The sequence below is a fragment of the Hyla sarda genome, chromosome 9 (assembly GCF_029499605.1).
Source record: "Hyla sarda isolate aHylSar1 chromosome 9, aHylSar1.hap1, whole genome shotgun sequence".
NCBI lineage: Eukaryota > Metazoa > Chordata > Amphibia > Anura > Hylidae > Hyla > Hyla sarda.
The window spans coordinates 159,805,525-159,829,544 of NC_079197.1; the positions used below are offsets into that span (position 1 = coordinate 159,805,525).

A 24,020-nucleotide genomic window follows, 5' to 3' on the forward strand; every position below is an offset into this window, starting at 1 on the left:
ATTGAGGATGGTATGCAGAAGAAAAATTTAATTTAATCTTGAGTTGTTTACAGAGAGCCCTCCAGAATTTAGACACAAATTGGACGCCTCTATCCGAGACGATCTGTGTAGGCAACCCGTGAAGACGAAAAATGTGTACAAAAAATTGTTTAGCCAACTGAGGCGCTGAAGGAAGACCAGGAAGAGGGATGAAATGTGCCATTTTGGAGAATCGATCAACGACCACCCAAATAACAGTGTTGCCATGGGATGGGGGTAAGTCAGTAATAAAATCCATACCAATCAGAGACCAAGGTTGTTCGGGGACAGGTAGAGGATGAAGAAAACCAGCGGGCTTCTGGCGAGGAGTCTTATCCCGGGCACAGATAGTGCAGGCTCGCACAAAGTCCACCACATCAGTCTCTAGAGTCGGCCACCAATAGAAGCGAGAGATGAGTTGCACAGATTTCTTGATGCCCGCATGACCTGCGAGATGGGAGGAGTGACCCCATTTGAGGATCCCAAGGCGTTGGCGTGGAGAAACAAAGGTCTTTCCTGGAGGAGTTTGCCTGATGGAGGCTGGAGAAGTGGAAATCAGGCAGTCAGGAGGAATGATGTGTTGAGGAGAGAGTTCAATTTCAGAGGCATCTGAGGAACGAGAGAGAGCATCGGCCCTAATGTTTTTATCAGCAGGCCGAAAGTGAATTTCAAAATTAAATCGGGCAAAGAACAGAGACCACCTGGCCTGACGAGGATTCAGCCGTTGGGCAGACTGGAGGTAGGAGAGGTTCTTGTGATCGGTGTAAATAATAACTGGAAATCTTGATCCCTCCAGCAGATGCCTCCATTCCTCAAGTGCTAATTTAATGGCTAGAAGCTCTCGATCCCCGATGGAGTAGTTCCTCTCCGCCGGAGAGAAGGTCCTGGAAAAAAAACCACAAGTAACAGCATGCCCGGAAGAGTTTTTTTGTAGAAGGACAGCTCCAGCTCCCACTGAGGAGGCATCAACCTCCAATAGGAAGGGTTTAGATGGGTCAGGTCTGGAGAGCACGGGAGCCGAAGAAAAGGCAGACTTGAGTCGTTTAAAGGCGTCTTCCGCTTGAGGAGGCCAAGACTTGGGATCGGCATTTTTTTTTGTTAAAGCCACAATAGGAGCCACAATGGTAGAAAAATGTGGAATAAATTGCCTGTAATAATTGGCGAACCCCAAAAAACGTTGGATGGCACGGAGTCCGGAGGGGCGTGGCCAATCTAAGACGGCAGAGAGTTTATCTGGGTCCATTTGTAGTCCCTGGCCAGAGACCAAGTATCCTAGAAAAGGAAGAGATTGGCATTCAAACAGACATTTCTCTATTTTGGCATAGAGTTGATTATCACGAAGTCTCTGAAGAACCATACGGACATGCTGGCGGTGTTCTTCAAGATTGGCAGAAAAAATCAGGATATCGTCCAGATATACAACAACACAGGAGTATAGTAGATCACGAAAAATTTCATTAACAAAGTCTTGGAAGACGGCAGGGGCGTTGCATAGACCAAAGGGCATGACCAGATACTCAAAGTGTCCATCTCTGGTGTTAAATGCCGTTTTCCATTCATCCCCCTCTCTGATGCGGATGAGATTATAAGCACCTCTTAAGTCCAGTTTGGTAAAAATATGGGCACCTTGGAGACGATCAAAGAGTTCAGAGATGAGGGGTAGGGGGTAGCGGTTCTTAACCGTGATTTTATTAAGACCGCGGTAGTCAATGCAAGGACGTAGAGAGCCATCTTTTTTGGACACAAAGAAAAATCCGGCTCCGGCAGGAGAGGAGGATTTACGGATAAAGCCCTTTTTTAAATTTTCTTGGACGTATTCAGACATGGCAAGAGTCTCTGGGACGGACAGAGGATAGATTCTGCCCCGGGGTGGAGTAGTGCCCGGGAGGAGGTCAATGGGACAATCATAAGGCCTGTGAGGAGGTAGAGTCTCAGCTTGTTTTTTGCAAAAAACGTCCGCAAAGTCCATATAGGCCTTAGGGAGACCGGTTACATGAGGAAGCACAGGGACACGGCAAGGTTTACTGGGAACCGGTTTTAAGCAGTCCTTGGAACAAGAGGGCCCCCAACTCTTGATCTCCCCAGTGGACCAATCCAGGATTGGGGAATGGAGTTGAAGCCAGGGAAGTCCAAGAAGGATTTCAGAAGTGCAATTAGGGAGGACCAACAGTTCAATCCTCTCGTGATGAGATCCGATGCACATTAGAAGGGGCTCCGTGCGGAAACGTATAGTACAGTCCAATCTTTCATTGTTTACACAATTGATGTAGAGGGGTCTGGCGAGACTGGTCACCGGGATGTTGAACCTGTTGACGAGAGAGGCTAAGATGAAATTTCCTGCAGATCCAGAGTCCAAGAAGGCCACAGCAGAGAAGGAGAAGGCAGAGGCAGACATCCGCACAGGCACAGTAAGACGTGGAGAAGCAGAGTAGACATCAAGGACTGTCTCACCTTTGTGCGGAGTCAGCGGACGTCTTTCCAGGCGGGGAGGACGGATAGGACAATCCTTCAGGAAGTGTTCGGTACTAGCACAGTACAGGCAGAGATTCTCCATGCGGCGTCGTGTCCTCTCTTGGGGTGTCAGGCGAGACCGGTCGACCTGCATAGCCTCCACGGCGGGAGGCACAGGAACAGATTGCAGGGGACCAGAGGAGAGAGGAGCCGGGGAGAAGAAACGCCTCGTGCGAACAGAGTCCATATCCTGGCGGAGCTCCTGACGCCGTTCGGAAAAACGCATGTCAATGCGAGTGGCAAGATGGATGAGTTCATGTAGGTTAGCAGGGATTTCTCGTGCGGCCAGAACATCTTTAATGTTGCTGGATAGGCCTTTTTTAAAGGTCGCGCAGAGTGCCTCATTATTCCAGGATAATTCTGAAGCAAGGGTACGGAACTGTACGGCATACTCGCCAACGGAAGAATTACCCTGGACCAGGTTCAACAGGGCAGTCTCAGCAGAAGAGGCTCGGGCAGGTTCCTCAAAGACACTTCGAATTTCCGAGAAGAAGGAGTGTACAGAGGCAGTGACGGGGTCATTGCGGTCCCAGAGCGGTGTGGCCCAAGCCAGGGCTTTTCCAGACAGCAGGCTGACTACGAAAGCCACCTTAGACCTTTCAGTGGGGAACTGGTCCGACATCATCTCCAAGTGTAATGAACATTGGGAAAGAAAGCCACGGCAAAACTTAGAGTCCCCATCAAATTTATCCGGCAAGGATAGTCGTATTCCAGAAGCGGCCACTCGCTGCGGAGGAGGTACAGGAGCTGGCGGAGGAGATGATTGCTGGAGCTGTGGTAGTAACTGTTGTAGCATAACAGTCAGTTGAGACAGCTGTTGGCCTTGTTGCGCAATCTGTTGTGACTGCTGGGCGACCACCGTGGTGAGGTCAGCGACAACTGGCAGAGGAACTTCAGCGGGATCCATGGCCGGATCTACTGTCACGATGCCGGCTGGCAGGTAGTGGATCCTCTGTGCCAGAGAGGGATTGGCGTGGACCGTGCTAGAGGATCGGTTCTAAGTCACTACTGGTTTTCACCAGAGCCCGCCGCAAAGCGGGATGGTCTTGCTGCGGCGGTAGTGACCAGGTCGTATCCCCTAGCAACGGCTCAACCTCTCTGGCTGCTGAAGATAGGCGCGGTACAAGGGAGTAGACAGAAGCAAGGTCGGACGTAGCAGAAGGTCGGGGCAGGCAGCAAGGATCGTAGTCAGGGGCAACGGCAGAAGGTCTGGAATCACAGGCAAGGAACACACAAGGAACGCTTTCACTGGCACTAGGGCAACAAGATCCGGCGAGGGAGTGAAGGGGAAGTGAGGTGATATAGGGAAGTGCACAGGTGTAAACACTAATTGGAACCACTGCACCAATCAGCGGTGCAGTGGCCCTTTAAATCGCAAAGACCCGGCGCGCGCGCGCCCTAGGGAGCGGGGCCGCGCGCGCCGGGACAGAACTGACGGGGAGCGAGTAAGGTACGGGAGCCGGGGTGCGCATCGCGAGCGGGCGCTACCCGCATCGCGAATCGCATCCCGGCCGGAGGTGGTAACGCAGCGCCCCGGGTCCGTGGAACCGACCGGGGCGCTGCAGTGAGGGAAGTGTAGCGAGCGCTCCGGGGAGGAGCGGGGACCCGGAGCGCTCGGCGTAACAATATCTACTGTATATATGAAGTAATGCTGCTTCCCTCACTGACCCCCATTGTACTAACCTTCAGTATTCGGGTCACTTTTCTGTCCCCAGGAAATCCAGAGCAAGCTGGTGAATTGGCAGGGTCCAGACCTGAGTGGGTTCGGGGAGCTCATCATGGAAGGGACATTCCGTGTTCAACGTGTCAAGAAGGAACGAGCGTTCTTCCTGTTTAGCAAAATGTTGCTTATCACCAAGAAGAGGATGGATCTGTTCATATACAAAATGCACATCTTCGTAAGTCCTTCTGTCCTTTCCTCTGACGTTCTTTCCTGCCTACAATTTCTGTGTCAGTATTCGTCTTCCCTTAGACCTGTTAACATTTTACCATATCCACCCAACTATCATGATCTCAGTTATCCCAATAATAATGGTTCCATTCTCATGTCCTGTTTTCATATCCCTTCCTTTGCACTTTTGATTCTCGCACCTGCCTGCCGGACAGTCGGCAGGATGTTTAAAAGTCCCGGGCAATCTCTGCAGCCTGAGAGTAACATGATTAGGGGGGATATACTGGAAGTCCCATAGAATTGCATGGGACCTTAGACAAAAACCCAGACCCTCCCAAATGGGGGTGGGTTAGGGTTGATTTAATCTACCCTCTACCTTCTGAATAAGAGGATGAAGCATAATCTTTATACACCAGCTAGGTCTTTCCAATAACAACCAGTACCTCCCTGAGCTATGTCCTGTTAAGAAAGTCAACAAACATCCATCTACTTTCTCCTTTAGTGCTGTAGTCTGGCCTTGACTGAGCATCTTAAGGACAGCCTGAGCTTCCGAGTATCAGACGTGACAATTCCCAAGCACCAGCAGGTTATTCAGGTAAGACCTCAACTTGGGAGGAGTTAGGGTTCCTCAAAAAAACAGTGGTTGACTTATTCATAATGGAGTAATTGCATCAGAAATAATGGGGGTCAGGTGTAACACTTTTATGCTGTGCAACTTATTTGCTGAAAAATTGATGCCACTACAGGGGTTGTCCAGCGAAAGAAACAACCTGTGTACAGCGACAAAAGGTAAAATAAAGCAACTTACTCATATGTTACTCATGTGCTCTTTCCCTTGAAAGCTGTGATGTAACAGGCTCTGAAAGCAGTCTGCTCTGTAACTGCCCCCCCCTCCCCACCTGTTAGCACTGGACAAGACCAGTGATGTGAAGGGGGGTGGGGAGCTGGTATTACTGCTCATTAGATTTATGACTCATTAGATAAGGTATCAGGGAGCCCGTTCTTAGTCACAATAGATTTTGTCAGGGCTCACTGCTGCCTTATTTAATGAGTCATAAATATAAGTTCCCCTCTTCACATCACTGGGTTTGTCCATGCTGACAGGAGGGGCAGGGAGAGCAGGGACGGAACAGACTGCTTTCATAGCCTGTAAGGTGACATCACGGGAGTAACACAGCTGATATGGATGATCTCTGGATTATGACATTATATTAGTAAGTTGCTTTTTTATATTTTTTGACACCATACACAGGTTTTTTCTTTTGCTGGACACCCCTTTAATGGAGTTTAGCTTGTTCTGTTTTTTCCTCGGGTGGTATGAGGACTGGTATTATTACCTTATGCAGTGGTGGGAAAAATGTACTGTCCTTTGTTGGTCCTGAGTACCCCTCTCTTCTTCAGGCCAGGAATCAGGAGGAGAAACGTCTGTGGATTTATCACATAAAGCGACTTATTGTGGAAAACCACCCAGCATCCATTCCTCAAAAGGTAAAATTGTGTTCATACACACAAAAAAAACTCATTTTTCCAATGTCAGCTCCTTTAGCTCAAACTTGCCTTTTAGTCTCTAGCCAAAACTCGAGGTGATAGGGAGAGAAAAATGCTCCCCTGTTGTTTCTACCGGAATTCCAAAAGACAGAGAGAATTTCAGACTAACAAACACTGAAGGCAATTCCATAAATTTGTATCTAAGGTCACTGTCCCTTTAAAGGAAACGTTTCATCAAAAAAAATGATGGTTGGAAAACTCTCTTCTATATTTATATTCTACAATATTCCTGAAATCTTGCAGTTTTCATTTTGGTCACTAGGCCTAAAACTAAGCTGACACTTCCTGTTCTGTCTGTGATGATAAGAAGGAGGCTGCTGGAAAGTGATCAATACAGCATTATGGTAAAAGGCATCACAGTATATAGATAAGACAATAGGAGCTCAGTCTCCCTGTAGAATGACCTCTACACAGGTCACAGAGCAGCATGCTTACCTGCCCCATACAAGGAATAGGGCCTGGAGATGTTCAACGTGTCTATGTCCATGGTTCCCGCTGTAAAGGATATCACTAACTGCTGCTAAAACCATCTCTGGCAACATAGCGTGCCCCATAATAATGTACTAAAAATGTCATTAAAAAAAAATTACAGTCAGAAACAGATTAGAAAAAAAGAATGTGCTTCAGTATCTGGCCCTAATCAGTTTTTATTAATTTTATTTTTTTTTTTAAATCTATGTGACACATTCGCTTTATGAGAATGTTTTTGTTTTCTAAGCCTTTATTTTCTTGAGTGCTCAGCTTAGAAACAACATGGCAGCCTACTGACAAAAAACGTACTGTCGTTATAAAGAAACTTTACTTAGAAATAAAATTTACCTGTAAGTGCCTGTAGGTTGGGTAGGGATTAACATTAAATAAGGTTTTCTCCATATCACATACACATATTTCATTCTTAATATTGCTTTATTTTTATTTTTTTAGGCAAAACAAGTTCTACTTGAAAACACATTCCAAAGTAAGTTGTACTGAAAGTTGAAAAGTGTCCATATTCAACTCCTGAAGCTCATTGGCCAAACTTTCTTAGTAACCCAAAGTAGTAAGAGTATTGTAACATTTTGGCTTTACTATGTAAAAGGTGGCAAAGGTGGCATATGTCATATGGCATATGTCCGGCGACAGAAACAGACTTTGTTTGGACAAAAAGTATAATAAGCACCTTACTAATATAATATGGCTATAATTATTAGCCATAGTGCAGAGATCTCAGAAAGCTCTGCTTCATTCCTCCTTCTTTCCCCTCCCCCTGTCTGCACAGGACAAGAACAGTAATGTGATCGAGGGGAGCTGGTATTACTGCTCATTAGTGTTATGACTCATAAGATAAGGCAGCAGTGATGCCCATTTTATGGAAACTACTAAGACTGGTTTCCTGCTGCCTTATCTAATCAGTGATAAATCTAAAGAGCAGTAATACCAGCTCCTCCTTCACACCATTGGTCTCTTCCCTGCAGACAGAAGGGAGGAGGAACGGAGCAGACTGTTTCAGAGCTTATGATGTGACGTCACAACTGATATGAAAGATCTCTGCACTTTGGCTAATAACACTATATTAGTATTAATATTATATTTTTGACACCATACACAGGTTTGTTTTTTTGCTGGACAACCTCTTTAAGGAAAAGCCATGTGATTTTCTAACTGCACATGGACTCTTTCCGGTGGTAATATATATATATATATATATATATATATATATATATATGTGTGTTTTTTTTTTCCCCCCATGCAAATAGTAATTTTGCTCATCCTTTTTTGCAGACTCAACAGATGTACTGATCACTCCTGAAAGCCCCAAATCTCCCTGGATGGAGGATCTGTGGACATTTTCCCGTAATCGAAGACAATCTGGTAAGGTTTTTTTTATTTACAAAAATTCTATAATACCATGTGGGGTTAAAAGGATTTAAATAATATGTACAGTTTTTTTTCCTCCATTACATCTAAAAAATAAAAATAAATCAACTTTGTGAATAGTTTTAATAAAATTAAAAAAATCCACTTTTTTGTAAATGTAGTTCCTATGTAGACCAAAGTGTTTCCATGGTTACAGACTACAAGTAATTTGTGTGTAGTCAGATTTTTCTGTTGTATTTGAAATGTTAGCTTTTTGAGTAGCTCTCCTTTACAATCTCAGGTTACATTAGTAGTTACACTAGTTGGCACTATGGCTTGAACATTTATAAAATACAACATTAACAGGAATAACACATTACTCTACAGCATAAAATCTGTTTCACGCTCCTGCCAACTATTTGAAAACTGTCTTCCCCTCCCTCTGAGACCTTGCTCTTAGGCGCTTTATCCTCTATACCTCTTCCTGCCTAGAAACCACCCTGTAGACTTTATCCCTTTACTGACATTTCGAGGCCTCTCCAAAACCTTCCGAAGGACCTCCCCTCAACAATGACAAGTGAGTAGCCTTAGCTCACAGGGTGCCCATATCTCTGCCACTCCTACTATATACCCAGACCCAATCCACCCCCTTCAATACCAGAATTGTCCCATTATTTAGGTTACACTTCAGGCCTAAATATGTTGTTGTTTTTCGAATTTGATTCTTCGATATCGAGTGATGGAGTGGAGTGTTAGTGTAGCATGTGGTACGGTGTATAGCTAAGGGAATGTGTGCTGTATATTGTACTGTCATGCTTTGTGTGATTGTAATTTATTGTATGACTTGTAATGAAAACTAAATGACAAATAAAGCTTTCAATACCTTCAGGCCTAAATATCCAGGCCACTCAATAGGCCTGGGGGGGGGGATACCAAAATCACAGTGTGGACTGCTGGCTACATGTACATTTCATTCTCACCTGGCATCAGTCCGGCAGACTCAGGTGCAGGCTCTTTGGGTCCCACTGGTGTTTGTCGAGTGACGTCCTCCTGCTGCGATCCTCCGCACGACATCAGGGGCATCACTCATCAGTTTTGGCAGCCATCACTACTTACTGTTTTAAAGTGGCTGCAGCACTGGCTGACTTAAAGGGGTAATCCGGTGAAAAAAAAACTATATATATATATATATATATATATATTAGTGTTGCTCGCGAATATTCGCGATTCGAATATTATTCGCGAATATCGCGTATTCGCGAATTCGTGAATTTCGCGAATATAGCGCTATATATTCGTAATTACGAATATTCGTTTTTATTTTTTTTTTTTCTTCACAGTACACATCACAGTGATCACCCCTCTCTGCTTCCAGCTTGTGTGGTGTAAAGAAGGCTGTAATACTACTGTGTGAGACTGGCGTGCGAAAATTCGCATATGCTAATTTTCGCACATGCTAATTTTCGCATATGCGAATTTACGCATATGCGAATTTTCGCGGGTGCTACTTTTTATATGCTAATATTCACATATGATAATTTTCGCATACGCGAATATTCGCATATGCGAAAATGAAATGAGAATATAACGAATATTCGCGAATATATGACGAATATTCGCCCATATATTCGCGAATATTCGCGAATTCGAATATGGCCTATGCCGCTCAACACTAATATATATATATATAACTTCAAAAAAGGAAAGCGGCACTCCAATGGCAGAAAAAAGGTGTATTTATTCACCCATCAAGTCAAATGCCTTGCATTTGACTTGATGGGTGAATAAATACACCTTTTTTCTGCCATTGGAGTGGCGCTTTCCTTTTTTGAAGTTGTTTAAGAAGGGTTTGGAGTTTGAACCTGCGAAGGCTGAGCACCCGACCTGGACTTTAAGTCCCATTGTACAGTGCCGGTTCCCTCAATTTTTCTTTATATATATATATATATATATATATATATATATATATATATATATATATTTATTTATATATATATATATATATATATATATATATATATACACAGTGATCCCTCAACTTACAATGGCCTCAACATACAATAGTTTCAACATACAATGGTCTTTACTGGACCATTGTAACTTGAAACCAGACTCAACATACAATGTACAGACATTCCAGATCTGTGAAACGTGTCAATGGCAGGAAGAACCGACCAATCAGAATGGGCATTCATTGGTAAAACCCCTGTATTACTGAAGCGTATGCACTGACTGGTGTCTGGTAGTGCCCCCTACAGTACAGGGAGGTATTACATGTTCTGTACACTTTATCTGTACCAGGTTTAGCTGCTCCTTTGGACACCAGGTGAGGGCGGCTCCATGTTACTTTTTTAGGACACTGTGTGTACTCTACAGGACCCTGAAGAAGCTCCTGTCCTCTACATAGGCCAGTGTTTTCCAAGCAGGGTGCCCCCAGCTGTTGCAAAACTACAACTCACAGCATGCCCGGACAGCCAAAGGCTGTCCGGGCATGCTGGGAGTTGTAGTTTTGCAACAGCTGGAGGCTCCCTGCTTGGGAAACACTGACATAGACAGTGATTTACAGCTCCCAGCAGATAGTTCCTACTTTTATATATAAGGATTTGCTTTATCTATATTAGTTATCTACTTATTTTTCTTTAATTCTCACTTTTTCCTATTTTTTGGATGACTTTTTGGTGGCTTCAGAACCAATTACCAGGTTTCCATAGAGTTCTGGTCTCAACATACAATGGTTTCAACATACAATGGTCGTCCCAGAACCAATTAATATTGTAACTTGAGGGACCACTGCATATATATATATATATATATATATATATATATATATATATATATACATTTTTATTTATTTATTTATTTTTTAATCAACTGGTGTCGGGAAGTTAAACAGATTTGTAAATTACTTCTATTAAAAAAAATCTTAATCCTTTCAGTACTTATCAGCTGCTGTATAGTACAGAGGAAGGAATTCATTTTCTGTCTGACCACAGTGCTCTCTGCTGACACCTCTGTCCATGTCAGGATGTCAGGAATTGTCCAGAGCAGGAGCAAATCCCCATAGCAAACCTATCCTGCACTGGACAGTTCCTGACAGGGACAGAGGTGTCAGCAGAGAGCACTGTGGTCAGACAGAATGGAAATTCAAAAAGAAAATAACTTCCTCTGTAGTATACAGCATCTGATAAGTACTGGAAGGGTTAAGATTTTTATATAGAAGCAATTTACAAATCTGTTTAGCTTACTGGCACCAGTTGATTTAAAAAAAAAAAAAAAATGTTTTCCACCAGAGTACCCCTTTAAGAACAGTGACCAGCCCCACGGCTCCTGTGCGACAGGACGGCAGGGTCCCACGTCACATCTGGGGACTGTTTGAAAAGCACTGTCCTACAGGTTTCCTATGCTGGGCTGACTTATTTTTCAGTTTCAGCAGACTACACAAAGTTGTAGTTTTGCAACAGCTGGAGGCACCCTGGTTTGGAAACACTCCTAGGTTGCCAGTGCATAGATTTAGTGGTGGCCTACATAGAAAACCCAAAGCCATACGACTCTATTGCAGGCCTTTGCCAGTCCCAAAATAATAGTGACCACTCGGATAGCTCATTGTCGACCCATGATACTCCCCCAGAGTCCCCATGGAAGAGGGGCCCACAGAGCTTCTCCTGCAGAGACCTTACATAGGACCTCTTCCAGTGGGCAAGTCACTCCGCCAGCCTTGAGTTGGTGAGTGCTCCACCAGCCTTTAGCCTCTCCAAAACCTAACTTTTTGTTAAAAAATAATTAACCATTTCTAAACCATTGATGCATTTCAGGGTGCTCTCCCCCTTCCTTAGATTGGTCTACATCAGTGTTTCCCAAACCAGGGGGCCTCCAGCTGTTGCAAAACTACAACTACCAGCATGTCCGGAGGTTGACGTTTTGCAACAGCTGGATGCACATTGGTTGAGATGCACTGGTCTACATACATACATTAAAAGAAAATAGCGAAGATATGGAAAAAGGTAACACATGACTACAGGATCAGAGTTTGTCTGCAGTCTGTTTCCATAAACCAGTGCTTCTCAATTATTTTCTGTCATGCCCCCCCTAGGAAGAAGAAAACATTTCGCGCCCCCCGCGCGACTGTAAATAGTATCATTTGTCTATAAAATTGTTATAAGTGCACCTCTGCATAACACTGTATCCTTATTAACGTATATGAGGCTCTGTACACTGACAACAAGCAGGGCTCTGTACACTGACAACAAGCAGGGCTCTGTACACTGACAACAAGCAGGGCTCTGTACACTGACAACAAGCAGGGCTCTGTATACTGACAACAAGCAGGGCTGTGTACACTGACAACAAGAAGGGCTGTGTACACTGACAACAAGCGGGGCTCTACACTGACAACAAGCAGGGCTCTGTGCACTGACAACAAGCAGGGCTCTGTACACTGACAACAAGTGGTGCTCTGTACACTGACAACAAGCAGGGCTCTGTACACTGACAACAAGCGGGGCTCTGTACACTGACAACAAGCAGGGCTCTGTACACTGACAACAAGCAGGGCTCTGTACACTGACAACAAGCAGGGCTCTGTACACTGACAACAAGCAGGGCTCTGTACACTGAGGACAAGCAGAGCTCTGTACACTGACAACAAGCAGGGCTCTGTACACTGACAACAAGCGGGGCTCTGTACACTGACAACATGCGGGGCTCTGTACACTAACAACAAGCGGGGCTCTGTACACTGACAACAAGCGGGGCTCTGTACACTGACAACAAGTGGCGCTCTGTACACTGACAACAAGCAGGGCTCTGTACGCTGACCACAAGAGGGGCTCTGTACACTGACAACAAGCAGGGCTCTGTATACTGACAACAAGCAGGGCTCTGTACACTGACAACAAGCAGGGCTCTGTACACTGAGGACAAGCAGGGCTCTGTACACTGACAACAAGCAGGGCTCTGTACATTGATAACAAGCGGGGCTCTGTACACTGACAACAAGCGGGGCTCTGTACACTGACAACAAGCGGGGCTCTGTACACTGACAACAAGCAGGGCTCTGTACACTGACAACAAGCAGAGATCTTTACATGGAGGACAAGCAGGGATCTGTACCTGAGGACAAGCGGGGCTCTGTACACTGACAACAAGCGGGGCTCTGTACACTGACAACAAGCAGGGCTCTGTACACTGACAACAAGCAGGGCTCTGTACACTGACAACAACCGTAGAGTTGCTAGGCAACCGACGCCGAGTGGAACGCCACTTGCGAGTGAGTCGGATAATCCGATCTAGACATCCAATATGACAACAAGCAGGGCTCTGTATACTGACAACAAGCAGGGCTCTGTACACTGACAACAAGCAGGGCTCTGTACACTGAGGACAAGCAGGGCTCTGTACACTGACAACAAGCAGGGCTCTGTACATTGATAACAGGCGGGGCTCTGTACACTGACAACAAGCGGGGCTCTACACTGACAACAAGCGGGGCTCTGTACACTGACAACAAGCAGGGCTCTGTACACTGACAACAAGCAGGGATCTTTACATTGATAACAAGCGGGGCTCTGTACACTGACAACAAGCGGGGCTCTGTACACTGACAACAAGCGGGGCTCTGTACACTGACAACAAGCAGGGATCTTTACATGGAGGACAAGCAGGGATCTGTACCTGAGGACAAGCGGGGCTCTGTACACTGACAACAAGCAGGGCTCTGTACACTGACAACAAGCAGGGCTCTGTACACTGACAACAAGCAGGGCTCTGTACACTGACAACAACCGTAGAGTTGCTAGGCAACCGACGCCGAGTGGAACGCCGCTTGCGAGTGAGTCGGATAATCCGATCTTAGATCTAGACATCCAATATGACAGTATTTGCCGAGGTCAAACGAGCCCCCCTTTACGGAGCCTCGCGCCCCCACTATTTGAGAAGCACTGCCATAAACCAATGTTTCCCAACCAGGGTGCCTCCAGCTTTTGCAAAACTACAACTTCCAACATTCTGGAAGTTGTAGTTTTGCAACAGCTGGAGGCACCCTGGTTGGGAAACATTGCCATGGAGACATAGTTTAGAATAACAGCTTTCTACGCAAAACACAAGAATATAGAAGGAGATTTATCATTCTTTTCACACGTATGGCTTTTATATGACAATTTATTTTAACTTACTTTTGCTTACATGTGACCTATTTATCAAATAGTCGCACGACCTTGATAAATAAATCGCACGTAAGCAAAACCCCGGGAAACCCGCTTACAAAAGCATTTTTTTAAAGCAGAAAAGTTTTCCCTTATGTTAATAGCCGAAGTTCTTTATCTGCCCTTTATTACCATGTTTTCTGGGTTATAAATGGGTTATTTATGTAGTCTGTAAAAATTCTTACACAATTATTTTGTGCCTTATTCTCTTTTAACACAACATTAAAGGGGCACTCCGGTGGAAAACTTTTTTTTTTAATCAACTGGTGTGAGAAAGTTAAACAGATTTGTAAATTACTTCTATTAAAAAATCTTAATCCTTCCAGTACTTATTAGCTGCTGAATACTACAGAGGAAATTATTTTCTTTTTGGAACACTGAGCACAGTGCTCTCTGCTGACATCTCCGTCCGCTTTAAGAACTGTCCAGAGTAGGAGAAAATCCCCATAGCAAACATATGCTGCTCTGGACAGTTCCTAAAATGGACAGAGGTGTCAGCAGAGAGCACTGTGCTTGTGACGTCAGCAGAGAGCTCTGTGTTCCAAAAAGAAAGGAATTTCCTCTGTAGTACTCAGCAGCTAATAAGTACTGGAAGAATTAAGATTTTTTTTATAGAAATAATTTACAAATCTGTTTAACTTTCTGGGACCAGTGGATTTTAAATTAAAAAAAAGTTTTCCACTGGAGTACCCCTTTAATTAAACATTTTTGTGTGTACGCCAGCATGTATGTGTCCTAAAATTAACAAGGTGTGCAGTGTGTATTTTCAACCTTAAAATTAATAGAGTTATTAGCTATAATTAATTAATTAATTATTAATTATAATAAATTTTTTCTATAATTAACAATAATGTAGTAGCTTTGTTTCATGATGCAGAACAAGAACAGTTGTTGAAGTGGGTGTTAAAGGGGTTATCCAGGAAAAAACTTTTTTTATATAGCAACTGGCTCCAGAAAGTTAAACAGATTTGTAAATTACTTCTATTAAAAAATCTTAATCCTTTCAGTACTTATGAGCTTCTGAAGTTTAGGTTGTTCTTTTCTGTCTAAGTAATCTCTGATGACACGTGTCTCGTGAACCGCCCAGTTTAGAAGCAAATTCCCATAGCAAACCTCTTCTAAACTGGGCGGTTCCCGAGACACGTGTCATCAGAGATTACTTAGACAGAAAAGAACAACCTTAACTTCAGAAGCTCATAAGTACAGAAAGGATTAAGATTTTTTAATAGAAGTAATTTACAAATCTGTTTAACTTTCTGGAGCCAGTTGATATTTATCAAAAAGTTTTTTCCTGGAATACCCCTTTAATTCCTTTTCTGCAGACGTATGCACTTTCTGTAAGCCAGGTTGGACCTGGAATACATATGCTACTTTTAAATGGAGATGCAACTTTTTTTCTTCATAAATAGCGACTATCGCATTTGATAAATACATAACCACTGCAAAGTTAAAAAAAAAAAAAATTGCTACGTGAGCAGATTTCAGAAATGTGTTTTGGAATATGCAAAAATCTAAAAGTGGCAGCACGTATGTGCGACTTTTTTACGCCAAAAAAAATCTACTACGGAGCTTGATAAATCTCCTTCATAGTGTTTGGTACAAAATTGCTCTATAAAAAATGGTTGCTCGTGTAAAAAACATATTTTCTAATAAGTTATGAGCGCTCACCTCCCCAAAGTCACATGTTGGATGTTCCTACCGTGTTTTTTGGACCGGAATCTTTAGAAGTGATGTCTTCCACATTCTTGCCGAGAGCTGCAATCCCCACAACAATGTCTTTTAGGACGAGAAACAAAAACCACGGAGGGCTAGGTCAGGTTGATACCATGGGAGTGGCATGGGAAGAATTTTATATTTTCGGCCAAAACATTTCTGAAACTTTAGAAAGTATGTACAAAAAAAGCCTCACAATACGTTCCAGTAAACACTGACTGTCATCCAGCCCGCAACCCCTCAGTGTAATCGAATACTCAGCTTTATGATCTTCTCTGAGAACAGAATAAAGGATTCTATTCTAATCTGCAGAAGCACCCGCCCTTGTTGATGGGATACGTACGGTATCACCATGTACCGCCATTAAAAAGAACCCGAGGCCTCTCCTGACCTGTCTGTTTTTAGTAAATCTTTGTATTCCTCATAAAAATAACAACTCTGGAACATCTTTTCTTTCTATTTTTAACCCCTTAAAGGGGTTGTCCAGGAATAGAAAACCAGAACAAAATTTTTTTTATTCAGAAACAGCGCTACCCCTATCCTCAGGTTGTGTTGAGTATTACAACTTGCTCCATTCACTGAGCTGCAGCTATCTCCTGACCTCCTGAGTCCAACCCCCCCCCCCCCCTATCCTCTGGCCAGAGACCGCCGCCGCCCGCTTCTCTCCCCCTGCCGGTCCTTAGTCCAACCACTGCCGCTGCCACATTGCCTCCCCCATCCCAGGTTTTATAATTACCTGTTCCCGGGGCCAGGGGTCTGCGCTACTTCTGGCTCCAGCGGCATCCTGAGCTGTCACTGTGCGCACTGACGGTGACGTCGCATTGAGGACATCACTCGTCATTGTGCAGCGCACAGAGTAACGCAGGACGCCGGAGGAGCCAGAAGTAGTGCGGACCCCGGGAACAGGTAATTATAAAACCGGGGATGGGGGAGGCAATGGGGCAGCGACAGTCTCTGGATCTCTGGCCGGGGCGGTAGGGGGCCGGGGGGGGCGGTGCAGTGGGAGATGCAGGGGGCGGGGCATTATCGGATTATCGCCAATGTAATTGCCGATACCAATAACGTCTATAATCGAGCATATCGGCCGATAATATCGGCCAAACCGGTAATCGGTCGATCCCTACTACAGAGGAAATTCTTTTCTTTTTGAATTTCTTTTTTGTCTTGTCCACAGTGCTCTCTGCTGACACCCCTGTCCGTGTCAGGAACTGTCCAGAGCAGCATAGATTTGCAATGGGGATTTTCTCCTGCTCTGGACAGTTCCTGATACAGGCATCAGGTGTCAGCAGAGAGCGCTGTGGACAAGACAAAAAAGAAATTAAAAAAGAAAAGAATTTCCTCTGTAGCAAACAGCTACTAAAAAGTACTGGAAGGGTAAATATTTTTTTTATAGAAGTCATTTACAAATCTGTTTAACTTTCTGGCACCAGTTGATTAAAAAAAAAAAAAAAAATGTTTTCCACCGGAGTACCCCTTTAAGGACACAGTCAGATTAATTTTTTATTTAGTTTTCGTTTTTTTCCTCTTCGCCATAACTCCATCCACAAATCCATTTTAGGCTTCCTTTAACCTATTGTACTTTGTAATGACACCTTTCATTTTACCATGAAATATATGGAGAAACAAAAAAATATACAGTATTATTTTGGGGGGAAATAAAAAAAAAAATTTTTGGAGCGTTTCTTTTTACCCAGTGCACTTTACGGTAATACTGACATATTTTCTTTATTCTGCGGGTCTTTATGATTAAAACGATTGCCATGGTTACGTGCTTTACTATTATTGTACTAAAAATAAGTTTAAATGTTTAAAATCGCCCTATTCTGTTTAAATGTTTAAAATCGACCTATTCTGACTCCTATCCTATAACTTTCTAATTTTCCTGTATATGGGGCTTTATGAAGGCTCATTTTTTGCGAGAGATTGGGAAAGCCAGTATGCCTGCGACACAGATTTCCCAGACTCCTGAAGAGCTCCAGTACAGCTGTTTTTCCAGACAGATATTTGCTTCAGGAGACTGGGAAAGCTGGGGAAGTACTGTTAACCCTGCACTGTGTAATGCATGCCACCCATCTTTCCCAGCCTCCTTAAAAGTTCCAATATGGCTGCTTTACCAAACAAATATTCTGGAAAAGCTGGGTGGTAGGCAGTACACAATGCAGGGCTCAAAGCATTCCCCCAGCTTTCACAGTATCCTGAAGTGGCTATTTGTCATAGTGCCAGACTATAAAGTGGTGTTTCCCAAGCAGTGTGCCTCCAGCTGTTGCAAAAAATACAACTTCTAGCAGCCGGTGTCTCTATAGCAGTGTTGTCCAACCAGGGTGCCTCCAGCTGTTGCAAAACTAAAACTCCCAGCATGCCCGGACAGCCGAAGGCTGCTATAGAGACACTCCCCCAGCTGGTAACAACCAGTTGGCTAACAATGATATTTATGTAACATTTAAAGGGGTTATCCAGGAAAAAAAAACTTTTTTTTTATATATCAACTGGCTCCAGAAAGTTAAAAAGATTTGTAAATTACTTTTATTAAAAAATCTTAATCCTTTCAGTACTTATGAGCTTCTGAAGTTAAGGTTGTTCTTTTCTGTCTAAGTGCTCTCTGATGAGCTATGGGGATTTACTTCTAAACTGGGCGGTTCCCGAGACAGGTGTCATCAGAGAGCACTTAGACAGAAAATGAACAACCTTAACTTCAGAAGCTTATAAGTACTGAAAGGATTAAGATTTTTTAATAGAAGTAATTTACAAATCTGTTTAACTTTCTGGAGCCAGTTGATATATATAAAAAGGTTTTTTCCTGGAATACCCCTTTAATTTCATGTGCTGAACTCTTTCCTTTCAGAACCGCCTCAGTACATGTGCAGCCCGGGAAAGACCAAGAAATCGTTCACCCTCCAGAGCCTAAGTTCCAGCTCTCCGCACCGCCGGGGCCGCAGGCTATCTGGTAAGAGTCATGTGGTACAGGCCGCACAGTCATCACGGACGGAAAATTCACACGTCCCAACTGAAGTCTGTATTTTATTTTTATTTTTTCAATTTAATTATAATTTTTTAATCTATTTTTTATTCCCGCAGAGCCTGCCAAAGAGATCCAAGCAGCATTTGAGCAAAGTGGTGAGTAATGTCTATATACTTTCTCATAACTTTTTATGAAGGAAAAAAAAAAAAAAAAAAACAGCTGGAAGCTTCTATTCCTTTAAAGGGGTTATCTAGGAAAAAACTTTTTTTTATATATCAACTGGCTCCAGAAAGTTAAACAGATTTGTAAATTACTTCTATTAAAAAATCTTAATCCTTTCAGTACTTATGAGCTTCTGAAGTTAAGGTTGTTCTTTTCTGTCTAAGTGCTCTCTGATGACACGTGTCTCGGGAACTGCCCAGTTTAGAAGCAAATCCCCATAGCAAACCTCTTCTAAACTGGGCGGTTCCCGAGACATGTGTCATCAGAGAGCACTTAGACAGAAAACAACAACCTTAAAGGGGTACTCCACCCATAGACATCTTATCCCCTAAGGATAGGGGATAAGATGTCAGATCGCCGTGGTCCGGCTGCTGGGGAGCCCCGCTGCGGCACCCCGCTATCATTACAGCACAGAGCGAGTTCGCTCTGTGCGTAATGATGGGCGATACAGGGGACGGAGCCACATGACATCATGGCTCCGCCCCTCGTGACATCACGGCCCGTCCCCTTAATGCAAGTCTATGGCAGGGGGCGTGATGACCGCCACGCCCCCTCCCATAGACTTGTATTGAAAGGGGCGGGCCGTGACGTCACGAGGGGCGGAGCCGTGATGTAACGATGCTCCGGCCCCTGTATTGCGCGTCATTATGTGCAGAGCGATCTCGCACTGTGCTGTAATGATAGCGGGGTGCTGCAGCAGAGATCCCGGGGCTCCCCAGCAGCTGTACCGCGGCGATCTGACATCTTATCCCCTATCCTTTGGATAGGGGATAAGATGTCTAGGGGCGGAGTACCCCTTTAACTTCAGTAGCTCATAAGTACTGAAAGGATTAAGATTTTTTAATAGAAGTAATTTACAAATCTGTTTAACTTTCTGGAGCCAGTTGATATATAAAAAAAAAAGTTTTTTCCTGGAATACCCCTTTAAAGGGGTAGTCCAGTGGTGAAAAACTTATCCCCTATCCTAAGGATAGGGGATAAGTTTGAGATCGCAGGGGGTCCGACCGCTGGGGCCCCCTGCGATCTCTCTGTACAGGGCCCGAGCTCTCGGCCCAGATAGCGGGTGTCGACCCCCGCACAAAGCGGCGGACACGCCCCCTCAATACATCTCAATGGCAGAGCCGGAGATTGCCGAAGGCAGCGCTTCGGCTCTGCCATAAAGTTGTATTGAGGGGGCGTGTCGGCCGCCGCTTCGTGCGGAGGTCGACACGCCCCCTTCCCGCGGGCTGTCGGGGCTCCGTACAGGAGATCGCAGGGGGCCCCAGCGGTCGGACCCCCCGCGATCTGCAACTTATCCCCTATTCTTAAGATAGGGGATAAGTTGTTCACCACTGAGTCACCACTGGACTACTCCTTTAAGGGTACCTGTCATATCCCCAAAAACATAATGTTTCTATATGTTACTCACTAGATCAGGCATCTGTCTATTTTATGTGTCTAGCTTCTGTTATTGGCTCACAAATCCCTCTGTTCTGCTACTCCCTCATTCTGAGATCCACTGCTCAGGAGGGAGCATGTCCGAGGCAAGCACTGAGCTCGACCTCACTCACCATGCATTCACTTCCTCCCTGAGTCTGCTCTGCTCTGTCTTTTTCATCCAATCACTGCAGGCTGCTCTGTTACGGTACCCTCATCACACACCTTTTTACAGTTTCTTAAAAGGCTCTTCCGTTTCTGAGATATGTGGGTCTATAGTTGGTCTGACAATTCAGGGGATGAGTCATATGGGTGTCAACCTAATTTTAATAATGGGAGTGACTATCAGGTGATGGGTGGGATTATACAGTCCAGGTGTGTGTAGTAGGCATGTATTATTTATATTTTTGGGTTGGCCACAGGTCCTCTTTACTCCCTTTCCAGCCCTTAATATACTGGTACGTCATGGGTTGAGTAAGGGGAATATGGCGCCATGACAGCAGAGATGTCCGTCATTTAAATGGTTAAATTCCACAATCCATCCCAATTGCGGCATTTAAATATTGAATGACCGTAATCCCTGGTGTCTAATGGTCCCATCAGCACCCCAGTAATGGAATTGCGGGGTGCCGATGGGTTGTTGGGAAAGCCTGAGGCCTTACCTGTGCCTTCTGGTCTTTCCTGAATCGGCATTTGTTAAAGCCTGTCTTAGAAATGGCTACAAATCCAAACATCAGCAAAAACAGGTAAGCACAAGGCATACACAAGAACCTCTGTTATTCTCAAACAATATCCTATGCTGCACTATATAAGCAAGAGAAAAATTCCCAGAGTGCTTTTATTACTCAGTTCAGTGGGTTCTACAGAGAGATGAAGGGGATTTGAAGCCCTGTAACAGATAAATGGATCGCTGACCCTATGAATATATATAAAAATACAAATTATTGAGCAAAAAATTCTAATACATTATCCTTTTGTTTTAGGTTTGGTGAAGATGAAAGTAAGTATGTTTTTAAAGAGTACTTGTCATGATCTTGTTACATTTTACTGGGAAGGGGCGTTCCCCAGCAGGCGTGACATCTTCTGAAGCCATACAGGGGAGAACTTCCTCCCTCACTCTGCTACACACAGCCCAGATCAGTTCAGTGTGAGATGAGCTATGATTGGCTAAGGCTGCACACACACCCCTCAGCACTCCAGACTGCATTTCCTGATTTTGGACTTCTGCCAGGCCAGCAGGAGTCCAAAGTCTGTGCAAGGGATGGGAGGAAATGTGCTCTGGACAAGCAGGGAGACACCTAGTGGCAGCTTTTTTTTTAAACACAAATAAAACATAGAAAACTTAAACAAAGTACATTAGAATGATTTTTTTTTTTACCATAAGGAGTGCAATAGCAAAAATTTGTTTTAATGACAGTGCCCATTAATACCATTTCTTATTGTATCTACTAACAATTTTCTCTATGTTTTCAATGGGATTCTGCTGCACCATACACACAGCGAAATTATCCTCTGCGGAAATATCTGCAGCGGAAATCCCGAATTAACATGCCCATTCTTTCTGCGGGATTCGCTCGCAAATGCATTGCCGTCTATGGAGACAGCACATTTCCTAGTGTCGGCATGTCTGCCAGAAATTTAGCAAAGATTCAATGTCTTACATTAGGACACTGTTTTCTAACAGGGTGACTCCAGCTGTTGCGAAACTACAACTCCCAGCATGCCCGGACAGCCGAAGGCTGTCCGGGCATGCTGGAAGTTGTAGTTTTGCAACAGCTGGAGGCACCCTGGCTGGGAAATACTGCATTAGGAACTGAAAGAACAAAGGTCTGAGATTTACTCATCAATTGTCCTTGGTGAAAAATGTTCTAGTTTTTGTAAAAACCTAAAAAGTAGCCACTTGTATAAAAAAAAAAAAAAAAAGATTAAAGGGGTATTCCAGGAAAAAACTTTTTTTTTATATATCAACTGGCTCCAGAAAGTTAAACAGATTTGTAAATTACTTCTATTAAAAAAATCTTAATCCTTTCAGTACTTATGACCTTCTGAAGTTAAGGTTGTTCTTTTCTTTCTAAGTCCTCTCTGATGACACCTGTCTCGGGAAACGCCCAGTTTAGAAGCAAATCCCCATAGCAAACCTCTTCTAAACTGGGCGTTTCCTGAGACAGGTGTCATCAGAGAGCACTTAGACAGAAAAGAACAACCTTAACTTCAGAAGCTCATAAGTACTGAAAGGATTAAGATTTTTTAATAGAAATAATTTACAAATCTGTTTAACTTTCTGGAGCCAGTTGATTATATAAAAAAAAATTTTTTTCCTGGAATACCCCTTTAAGTATTCCCTTTTTTTTTTAACCCTTAGCACGCCGGCAGCGAAGGAGAACTTTTCCCATCCACTACCTCTCTTCAGTCAGCCGACAGCATATGCACTCTGGAATCCTGTATCTTGGAGGCCACGGGCGAAGGTGAAGGCTGCGATGAGGACGGCGTTGAGGATTCGTCCTTCTGTTTACCAGAAGATGCTCTATCCGGTAGTCTTTCCATAACGGATGAAATAATGGAGCTACTGAACCAGAGAGGACTGCGGGCCGAGCCGCTAAATGGAGAGTCCAAGGCTTCAGAGCTGGAACAGGCCCAGCCTGACAATAAGGAGCAGGTAACTCTTGGGGGTTGACCCCTTGTGACCCCCTTTGCTATATCTATCCGACATATCCACAATTTACATATTAGGACAAATTCAGAAGGTTTTAATATTTAGGGAATGTTCACACTGAGGAACAGACAAAAGAATAATTTCGGTCAGGAAATTCCGCAAATCTGCCATCTTCTGCTTGGTGCAGAAATGACGCGAATTTTGAAGCAGAATTTCAAAAGGAAATCAGTAGGAGGCTCAGGAAATGATGTGGAGATAACTCTGCGCAGAATATTCTGTGTTCTGGCGGAATACGATTCCGGGGTGGGATTTAATCCACGGAAATTCCTCAGTGTAAACAGAAAGGTGGAAAGACTATTAAAGTCAATGGAACTTTCCTTTAAAGGGGTACTCCACTGAAAAACAGTTTCTTTTAAAGGGGTACTCCACTGAAAAACAGTTTCTTTTAAAGGGGTACTCCGTTGGAAAACTTTATTTATTTTTTTAAATCAACAGGTGCCAGAAAGTTAAACAGATTTGTAAATGACTTCTATTAAAAAATCTTTATCCTTCCAGTACTTATTAGCTGCTGAATACTACAGAGGAAATTCTTTTCTTTTAGGAACACAGAGCTCTCTTGATGCAGAATTTCAAAAGTAAATCAGTAGGAGGTTCAGGAAATGATGTGGAGATAAATGTAGAGGAAATGATTTTCTTTTTGGAACACAGTGCTCTCTGCTGACATCTTTTTCCATTTTAGGAACTGTCCAGTGCAGCATATGTTTTCTATGGGGATTTTCTCCTACTCTGGACAGTTTTAAAATTGACAGAGATGTCAGCAGAGAGCACTGTGGTCATGATGTCAGCAGAGAGCACTGTGTTCCAAAAAGAAAAGAATTTCCTCTGTAGTATTTAGCAGCTAATAAGTACTGGAAGGATTAAGATTTTTTTTTATAGAAGTAATTCACAAGTCTGTTTAACTTTCTAGCACCAGTTGATTAAAAAAAAAAAAAAAGTTTTCCACCGAAGTACCCCTTTAAATCTTAAAAAATCTGTCACGCCCCCTCCCATAGA

General features: G+C 43.8%; 1 protein-coding gene and 1 long non-coding RNA gene across 4 annotated transcripts in view; one reads left to right on the forward strand and one right to left on the reverse strand.

Annotated features, from left to right (window-relative positions):
• Positions 1-6,503, reverse strand: part of LOC130291848 (uncharacterized) — a 31,051-nt gene extending 24,548 nt beyond the window's left edge. The window contains exons 1-2 of the long non-coding RNA XR_008848051.1: positions 6,404-6,503; positions 4,213-4,400 (exon numbers count right to left, since the gene is read on the reverse strand). This is a non-coding gene — a long non-coding RNA (uncharacterized LOC130291848). The remainder of the gene's footprint in view (positions 1-4,212; positions 4,401-6,403) is intronic.
• PLEKHG2 (pleckstrin homology and RhoGEF domain containing G2) overlaps positions 1-24,020 on the forward strand; it is a 114,639-nt gene that overhangs the window by 82,152 nt on the left and 8,467 nt on the right. For all 3 annotated transcript variants that reach the window (XM_056541202.1, XM_056541203.1, XM_056541204.1), the window contains 9 exons: positions 4,245-4,427; positions 4,923-5,015; positions 5,822-5,908; positions 6,893-6,926; positions 7,730-7,819; positions 18,560-18,661; positions 18,793-18,831; positions 21,298-21,314; positions 22,677-22,970. In XM_056541202.1, coding sequence (XP_056397177.1) covers positions 4,245-4,427; positions 4,923-5,015; positions 5,822-5,908; positions 6,893-6,926; positions 7,730-7,819; positions 18,560-18,661; positions 18,793-18,831; positions 21,298-21,314; positions 22,677-22,970 — 939 coding nt within the window. The remainder of the gene's footprint in view (positions 1-4,244; positions 4,428-4,922; positions 5,016-5,821; positions 5,909-6,892; positions 6,927-7,729; positions 7,820-18,559; positions 18,662-18,792; positions 18,832-21,297; positions 21,315-22,676; positions 22,971-24,020) is intronic.